Here is a 9,548-nt window from a genome sequence, read left to right on the forward strand (position 1 = left end):
ACAAGTAGGAAGTGTCTGAGGACAGATTCAAACCCAAGACCTCAGCTAGCTGCTCCCAGATTCCTTAATCTTTAAAAGAAGTTATAGGGCAAAGAGAGCATGAATAGAAAGTGTAACAAATAATCCCATTATTTCCCATTTAAAATTAATGTTTATTTTCCCATAAAAGAAAATAAACAGAAAACATCTACCTTTGAAAAGTAAACATGCAAGATAATCTTGTCTGTTCTTGTTCAAGGAAGGCACAGGTAGTAGATGCCCCTTATGTCTCCTTCACTAAGAATTTCCTTTTTTTTACTAGATAGTTATACCAAATCAATAAAAATATGAACACAAAGGAGATAGGATAAGAAAAATTAAAGGCCTCTAAGGACCTGAATAAAATCATTTTCCACATCCATTTTGAGGGAGGGCCACTGTCAATGCTTCCTCCATATCCAGGTTCTGTGCAGAATGGAGGGGCCCATCCAAAGTCACAATGGCAGTTCCTTCTGTTATTACACACTCCTTGAGAGTTGCACTTCTCTGGAACACAATCATAATTGAGAAGTGAGGTACTCTGACAAGACTTGTTAATACAGATGAGCCCTTTGCCACAAGGAGTACCATCTTTTACCTCTCCCACATCAGGTAGCTTAATTGTCGCCATCGATGCATGATAATCTGTTCCCCAGCATATAACATTCCCAAGAAGGGTCTGAACTATTGAAGTGTGATCAGGCATAGAAGGTATGTCACTTATATTGACACACTGCACTCTTCCACACATTATGTCTTGAGGTTTACATTGCTTATATTTAATGTCTGTGTACCCACAGTTGCCAAAGCGGTCACCCCGGTTGATTTGTACATAGCAGCCAGGTGGGCCATTGTGGGCGTTATTGCCAAAAAGTCTCCTACACTGCCGGAGATGAGAATGGCAACCATTGTGGTAACAAAGGCCGGTCTTATTATAGTCACACGGGGTACCATCTTGTTTATAGAAGTCATTTGGGCAGAGATTGGTGGTCCCATTGCAGAACTCATCAAGGTCACACTCAGTCCTCTTAGGTCTACATACCTTTCCGGATGGTTGAAAATGGCAATGTTTACAGCAAAGACCAGAATTACATTGGGCCCTTTGTTTGAATTTGCAAGTTGGCAGACAACATCTATCTTTCCTACATTCTTCTTTGGAGCCACAATCACAATCCTCTCCAGGCTCCACCACTTTGTTGCCACACTTTTCTATCTTGTACACCATGTCTGGAATGTTATAGAGACATTTTCCCTTTTGGGTGACAAAATTAAAATAACTGTCAAAGCTACAGTTACTGAATGTCCGCCCTCCCATGAAAACGTCCATGAGGCACCTTTCTGCGCTACAAACACAGAACTCTTTATCGTGGAGAATGCCAAAACCGTGAGCCATTTCATGAACAAATGCCAAAGCATAGTAAAGATCGACCTCCCAAGGTAGGCTGCTTACTGAGGATCCCTTATAGGAGTTGCAAGCACCAGAAATCCAAGCCCATCCTCCAGCGTCTTCAAAATACTTGCCCACGAATAAGTGAGTCCAGTCCATGAGGATTCGAGGAAAAAGAATATTTTTTTTATAGAAAGAAAATAAGTTTAAAACGTGTAATAAGCTATCCCCATCTTCATCTATTTTATTTTTGTCGTTCCATACTTCAATGGCTATTAGCTGAACGTGCATTTTCAGGGTCTTAAAGTATGTGTCTGCTATCCCCGACAAAGTGAGGCAGTCGACAATCACCTGGGTCATATTGGAGAACCTAGTCAGATACCTCTTGTGGTCCATCACAAGCATCAACTCCACATACTTCAGGTGTATATAGGACTCGGAAAAATCTATCTTGCTAAGAACTTCTGGGATCTGGCTGTGGGCTGACTGGCGGGCTACTTCCTCATCAGTTAGGCCACAGGTCCAGTTCGTGGTCACCTCCTCCTTGAGCCGATATAATAAGTGTTCAAATGTGGTGGAATTTTTCAGGGGCTCCACTTGGTAATGGTTTCCATTCATGTCCAGTATCCCTCGAAGCCCCCCAAAGCAGGTATTTAAGGTAACCTGAGAATCCCGGAAGCCCTCCACATAACCTTCATAGCTGCAGTCATCCGGGATGTGAGGTTGGTCCTCCAGGCGGGCTCCCCACTCTGTGAAGGAGAAAAGCCGCAGGTGTCTGGACAGCAAAAGCTTCTTGACCTGCAAATGAACAGCGTGCTTCTCCCCCTCCATTTGCAAGAGGTAGGATACCTGGCTGGCCACCTTGGGGTCTCCACTGCGGGTCCCCAGTTGCCTGGGGATGATCACTTCGTAGGAGGAGAAACCCCTCTCTAGTAGGAAAGTGAAATCCTGAATGTGGCAGGAGAGGCCAGGAAAGAGGATCAGTAGGTAGTTCAGGAGGAGGAGGAGGAGGACTCCCAGGAAGGACACAGCACTCATGGTCCCCATGGGCATCCTCCCCTCTCTCCTTCTGAAGGAGCTTCTGTCTTGGGAACGAAGTCGTAGAGAGCTTCTGAAACTCCTGACAGCTACAGGAGCCAATAGGAGGAGAGGCAGGGGAAGCAGTTGCTCCCAAGCTTCGCCTGTGGAATTTAAGATACGAATCCGAGGCAGTAGCAGGAGAGTTTGAGAGAATGTAGGAGTAAATCTGACCCGGAGGGCGGGACGTAGGCGGGATGGATTAATGGATCTTGGAATAAAACTATACCAAGGAAGACCCCTAAATCATCAGTTGAGGAGCTGCAGTTGTGAAATAAATAAATAAATAAATAAATAAATAAATAAAATAAAATAAAATAAAATAAAATAGAAAAATCCCTCTTCACAAGATGAAGGAAGCTGGAGGTGGGACAGGGATTCAGGTCTAGTCCTCTCTTTTATTACGTAAGGGACAAAGGCGTGTGATAATGCAGCATCTAATAATGCCCTGACAGGAGGGAGAGTGTAGAGAAGACCTAGATTCAAATCCCACCTCTAACATGGGCTCTCACGCATAGGAGACGTTCAGCAAGTAGCTTAACTTTTCAGTGCCCCCAGACAACTTTAAGACTCTGAGCCCCTAATCATCCGTAGAGGGAATTTCCCACCCTAAATGAACTTGCTGTTCCAACAAATAACTCAGCGGTGTCGTGAGCCAGTGTTTCATTCTACCTTATGAGTTGTGTTTACTTTTGTCCTCCAAAGAGCTGATTATTCGTAATGTATCTTTGTAGAAACCAGATTGATTTCGGTGCCCTTCAAAGACTTGCCAAATCAACGACGTTCTGAAGACTACCATAGCTGAATTGGGGCTTGCAGAAATTTTTCTTTCTGCTTCCATGATTTTGCTCTGAGATAGTTGTCGATATAAAATAGCTGCTCCTGGTTCTGTCTTGCCTTAGGACTTAACAAACAAAGAAAACTCTTACCTTCCAGCCTAGAATCAATACTACCCACTGATTCTAAGGCAGAAGAGTAGTAAGAGCTAGCCAATGGGGATTAAGTGATTTGCTCAGGGTCACATAGCTAGGAAGTGTCTGAGATCAAATTTGAACCCAGGACCTTCTATCACTAGGCTTAGCTCTCAATCCACTGAACCACCCACTCCTTAAGCCTTTTGAACTGCAGTAACATTAACATTAATGTGCCCAGAAGGGCATACTGACATCTTAACCATGACTTCCCAAGAAGCAAAGCCAACACTTGGCTAATGGATCTTTTCTAGAATGCTCCGCCTGTCAGAGATAACTGCTCCTTCTGCCTGCGGTATTTACATTTTTGCAATGAAAAAAAAAATACTGTTTGGATGAAGCCAAAGGACATTTTTAAATGTAGAATGAGCAATCAGAGAAGTAAAGTTTTAGAAGGGGGAAAAGGGGGGGGGGATTTTCCTACAAAATTGCACCTATTCATAGTATTTTCTGGCTAGCTTTCCCCCAAGTGCAGAATTTTCTTTTTTCTTAATCACCATCACTTGGCTTCCTTAGCTTCCTTTGAGTCTCAGAAAAAAAAAAAAGTTCCATCTTCTACAGGGTCTTTTTCTTTCTATTTATCCTAGTGTTTTCCCTCTCTTGATTATCTCCAATTTGTTCTGTATGTATCTTTTTTTGTACATGTTGCCTCCTTCATTACAATATGGGCTCCTTGGGAGCAGGAACTAGCTCTTTTCTGTCCCTCTGTATCCCCAGGATTTAGCACAATGCATGGCATATTTAGGTGCTTAATAAATGTTTGTTGACTGATTGAATTTTATTTACATAAAACTGACAAAGGTGCTGTCATTCGGAGGAATCTTTCAAGAGGTCAATTTCCTTCTGCCTGGAATCACTTTTTTTCTCATAGAAATCCTATCTGTACCTCAAGTCCCACACTTTCTTTCATGAAACCTTTCCTGGTTACTCAAGGAAGAATTGATCTCTTGTCAGAACTCTTTTCTTCCTCCTCTGTGCCCTTAAGTGGCACACCAGACCTCAGAGATGGAAGGGACCTCAGAGGTAATCTAGTATAAATTGTAAGTGAAAAAGAACCCCTTGTACAACATCCTTAAGTGATTGGTCATCTTTTCCTTGAATATCCATAGTGATGGGGAACTCATCCTCTTTTAAAGCCACCAGTTTACTTTTGAACAGGTCTGATCATTCTTCCTTTGTTCCTTCTACTCATTATTTCTGCCCATTAGAGTCAAGCAAAACAAACCCATGGTGCCTCGGAGGTCCATTCTGATCTGATCCAGTGAAGTGGTGTGATTCTATTATTCTCCTAGATTTTCTAGGGAATTTATAACAGATTCTAGGGTATGATTAATTGGTAACACCCAGATTACAACAACCAAGGAGCTTTAGTCAAATAAACGTATGTTTATTAAGTGTCTAGTCTGTATAAAGGATTATAATAGATGCTGCAGATAAAAAAGGTACATGAGGCAATTTCTTCCTGTGCGAAACTTATATTCCTTTATTATATTCTTTATTCTTTTATATTTTATATTTTTCTATATAAATGCTCATATATTACTTATTTATTATGCTATAAATATATAAATATATTAAATATTTACATTAAAATATATAACATTTTATATACAATACAAAATATTTGTATGTTTTAAATTTACTATACAATATTTATCATATAAATATTACATTATACTATGTGCACAAATATGTAAATATAAGGCATTTTTGAGGAGATAAAGAACACTAATTCTGGAGATTAGAAAAGGCTTTCTAGAGTGACACCTTAGCTAAACTTTGAAGGAAGAGACGTACATTTCAGGCACTGAATGTGTTTACATGCACAGTTAAGAAGTAGAATGCACCCCTTCCAGGATTAACTCCCCAACACCCACTCTCAATAGTGGACTTAATTTAAAGAGGGCAACTGATTATTTCTTTCCTCACCAGGCTTTCAAGGGTTACCATGAAAGGTGGAGGTTTCTAATACTATCACTCATGGGAGAGTAGGTCTAAACTTAGAGATCCTATGTGATTAAAGACTAAATTTACAGCTCTTTTTACTGAAAGTCATTTTCTCCCCTTCTTGTCATACTCATTAAATTCCCCATTAGAGGTAACTATCCTCTGGGCTTCAAAGGTGAGTATCCTTCTAGAGCAGGGGTCGACAACGTATGGCTCTTTCTGCAGGAGCCATAAAGTCAATTTTTTTTCAGGCACTGTTACAGGAGCACACACTGCGAGCACTGTACAGCTCTCACGAAATCACATTTTAAAAATGTGGCATTTATGGCTCTCACGGCCAAAAAGGTTGCTGATTCCTGTTCTAGAGTCTTAAAGCTTCCTTTCCTGGATAAGTCTAATTTGCCTTTAGGGCATCTCTCAGATTCTATTTGATGTAGATGCTTTCATTAGTGGCTGCTATTCCAGGGACACTTCCACAAAGACCACTGGGAACTCTAGAACTTTTGGAGCCCCCTTGCTTCCAGAGCTTGCAATATTAGTGCCAGAATTGATGTGGAAATCTGATTGGTTTTAGCACTACCTTAGCTAGGAACTTCTGAAATTAAGTAATCCATCAGCTTCACCCTCCCCAGCAGCAGGCAAAAAAGAGTACTACCCATCCTTTCATTATTTCAATGCATGAGTTATCTGGAAAGAGATGGAAGATATTGGATAACAAATGGTTAATACCATATTCTTTTATCATTATTTATTTATTTTAACATTCTTTTAAACATTTTGAGTTCCAAAATTCTCTCCCTCCTTGCAACTTCTCCTCTACCCATTGAGAAGACAAGTAATATTATATTGGTTATGCATATGACATCATGCAAAAACATATTTGCAAATTAGCTATATTGTAAAAAATCAAGAAAAATAAAGTAAGTGAAAAAAATTATGCTTTAATCTGCACTCAGAATTCATCAGAGTACATCTCTCTATAGATGTAGATAGCATTTTTCAGCATGAGTTCTTTGGGACTGCCTTGCATCATTGTATTAGAGTAGCCAAGTCTTTCACAATTAGTCATTGCTACCATGTTGCTGTTACTGTGTACAATGTTCTGGTGCTACTCACTTCACTTTCACCAATTCATATAAGTTTTCTCAGGTTTTTCTGCAACCATCATGCTTGTCATAGTATTTCATCAGAATCATGTACCACAACTTGCTTAGCCATTTTCCAATTGATGGTCATCTCAATTTTCAATCCTTTGCCACCAAAAAAGGAACTACTATTTTGTACATGGAAATCTTTTTTCCCCTTTATTTTTGATCTCTTTGAGATATAGACCTAAAAATGCTATTATGTGGTCAAAGGGTAGGCACAATTTTATAGCCCTTTGGGCATAGTTCCAAATTGTTCTCTAGAGTGCTTGGACCAATTCACAACTGCATCAATGGTTTTTTCCACATCCTCTCCAGAATTTATCGTTTTCCTTTTCTGTCGTTAGCTGATCTGATAAGTGTTAGATGGTACCTGAGAGTTATTTTAATTTTCATTTTACTAATCTATAGTGATTTAGGGGCAGCTAGATAGCACAGTGAATAGAGTACTAGACCTGGAGTATGGAGGACCTGGCTTCAGTATGGACTCAGACACTTTCTAACTGTGACCTTAGACAAGTCACTTAACCTTAATTGTATAGCCCTTGTCACTTTTCTGTCTCAGAACTGATACTAAAGCAGAAGGTTAGGGTTATTTGTTTGTTTGTTTGTTTGTTTTTTAAAACTACATTTACTCTTCTCAAATATAGAAAGCTGAGTCAAATTTATAATACAAAGAATTCCCCAGTTGACAAATGCCAAAGGATGTAACTGGGCAATTCTCACATGAAGAAATTAAAACTATATTTAATCATATGAAGGAATGATCCAAATCACTATTAATTAGAGAAATACAAATTAAACTAACTCTGTAGTACCATGTCATACCTATCAGATTGGCTAATATGACAAAAAAGGAAAATCATTAGTTAGAGGGAGTGTAAAAACTTGGGATACTAATATACTTGGTGAATCTGGGAACTGATACAACCATTCTGGAGAGCAATTTGGAACCATGCCCTAAGGGCATATCCTTTTACCCAGCAAGATCATTATTAGGTCTATATCCCAAAGAAATCAAAGATAGGAGAAAGGACCTACTTGTACCAAAATATTTAGGGCACCTCTTTTTGTTGTGGCAAAGAACTGAAAAGCAAAGGTATGTCCATCAGTCAAGAAATGGCTGAACAATTTGTGGTATATGATGGTAATGAAATATAATTGTACTATAAGAAATGATAAAGATTTTTTAATAATTCACCTGATGGGGAGGGGGAGCCAAGATACAAGAGTAGAGGCATAGAAAGCTCAAACCTCTCCCAGAATCCTCTACAACCAACCTTAAATCAATGATTCAAAATGAATATTGGAGTGGCAGAACCAACAAGGGGATTGGTTGAGTCAATAATCCTGTAGAAAACAACTTGTAAGGTAGGTAGAGAGGGCCTGTTTCATTGGGGTGAGAGGAGAGTGCAGCTCACCCCAAGGCTATACCAGAGCAAGCCCATAGCAATCATCCCCCACCTTCCCCACTACTCAAGGCTCTGAAGCTGAGCTGAAGCCAATAACAAGATCCCCAAGACCTTGCCCAGAATAATAGCAGAGCACTCCCATGCTCACCCCTTGAAGTTCCAAGCCCACAATGAAATCTCATTCCCTAGAAAAGATAGCTCACAACGAGCCTAGCACTACAAGCCAATAGCAGCGCCTGGGAGACACTGAATCAGTAGTGTGAGGAGACTTCCAGAATTCAGCCCATAGACTATCATACCAACTTGGAAGAACTGAAATTTGAAGTCACCCTCAACTAGCTCTGAGGGTAACAGCAATGAAAAAGCAAAGTGTAAGAGAGTTCTGCCTCTACCCTGAGAATAGAACCCAATTTTAAGATAAAAATAAAAATCAAGGAAAAGACTGGGGAAATGACCACACCTCAATGACAGCACAACACCTAACCATAGAATAGTATTGTTGTAAAAAGGAAGAGCAAGGCACAAACTCAGATCAGAAAGGGACAATGAAATCAAAGCGACTATATGCAAAACTTCAAAGAAAAATTGATATTGGTCTCGGGCCCTGAAAGAATTCAAAAGAATGTTCACAAAAAGAAACTCAAGGGATGCAAAAATCATCAATACCCTATGGAGGCATAACAAATACTGAAGAAAACAACAGCTTTAGAAGCAGTATTGGCCAAATGGAAAATGATGTGTAAAAACTGAATGAAGAAAAGAATTTCCTAAAAAATGGAATTGGTTAAAATGGAAAAGGAGATTCAAAACCTCAGTGAATATAGGAGCTTTTTGAGCATCCCTAAAATGTTATCAGGATTAATATATGCCTGGACTCCTACAATGAAGAAAACAATGCCTTAAAAATTAGTATTGGGCAAATGGAAGCTAATGACATCATGAGACACCAAGAAATAATAAAATAACATAAAGAAAATGAAAAAGTAGAAGAAAATATTAAATATCTCACTGGGAAAACAGCTAACCTGGAAAATAGAACCAGGAAAGATAATTTAGGAATTACTGGACTACTTGAAAGTCATGATCAAAGAAGAAAAAAAGCCTAGACATCATATACCATAAAATTATTAAAGAAAACTTCCCTGATACTCTTGAACAAGAAGGTAAAATAGAAATTAAAAGAATCCATTGATCATCTTCTGAAAGAAATCCCCAAATGAAAACTTATGGGAATATTATAGCCAAATTTGAGAGGTCCAAGGCCAAGGAGTAAATATTGCAAGCAGTCAGAAAGAAATAATTAAAATATCATGGATCCATAGTCAGGAATACACAGGACTTAGCAGCTTCTACATTAAAGGATTGAGTGGCAGGGAAGGGTTCGTAGTTTGAGGGAGAGGTTTAGAATATGATATTCTACAAGGCAGAGGAGGTAGGTCTACAACCAAGAACCACCTACCCAGTAAAACTAAGTTTATTCTTTTGGAATGGGGAGGAATGATCTTTTAATGAAATAGAAGATTTCTAAGCATTCCTAATTCAAAAACACAACCAGAACAGAAAATGTGATGTCAAATATAAGACTAAAGAG

The 9,548-nt window shown here is 39.2% G+C and overlaps 1 protein-coding gene across 1 annotated transcript; it reads right to left on the reverse strand.

The window, feature by feature from the left end:
• Nucleotides 1-262: 262 nt before the first annotated feature.
• On the reverse strand, nt 263-2,452 carry LOC123246740 (disintegrin and metalloproteinase domain-containing protein 30-like). Its single transcript, XM_044675537.1, has one exon. It carries the CDS (start codon nt 2,450-2,452, stop codon nt 263-265), a length of 2,190 nt encoding a protein of 729 aa, XP_044531472.1.
• Nucleotides 2,453-9,548: the final 7,096 nt, after the last annotated feature.

Source organism: Gracilinanus agilis, chromosome 4 (genome assembly GCF_016433145.1).
Source record: "Gracilinanus agilis isolate LMUSP501 chromosome 4, AgileGrace, whole genome shotgun sequence".
NCBI lineage: Eukaryota > Metazoa > Chordata > Mammalia > Didelphimorphia > Didelphidae > Gracilinanus > Gracilinanus agilis.

Bases quoted from the DNA above. Each gene is read 5' to 3' on its own strand.
- LOC123246740 (XM_044675537.1), bottom strand. From the start codon at position 2,452: ATGGGGACCATGAGTGCTGTGTCCTTCCTGGGAGTCCTCCTCCTCCTC.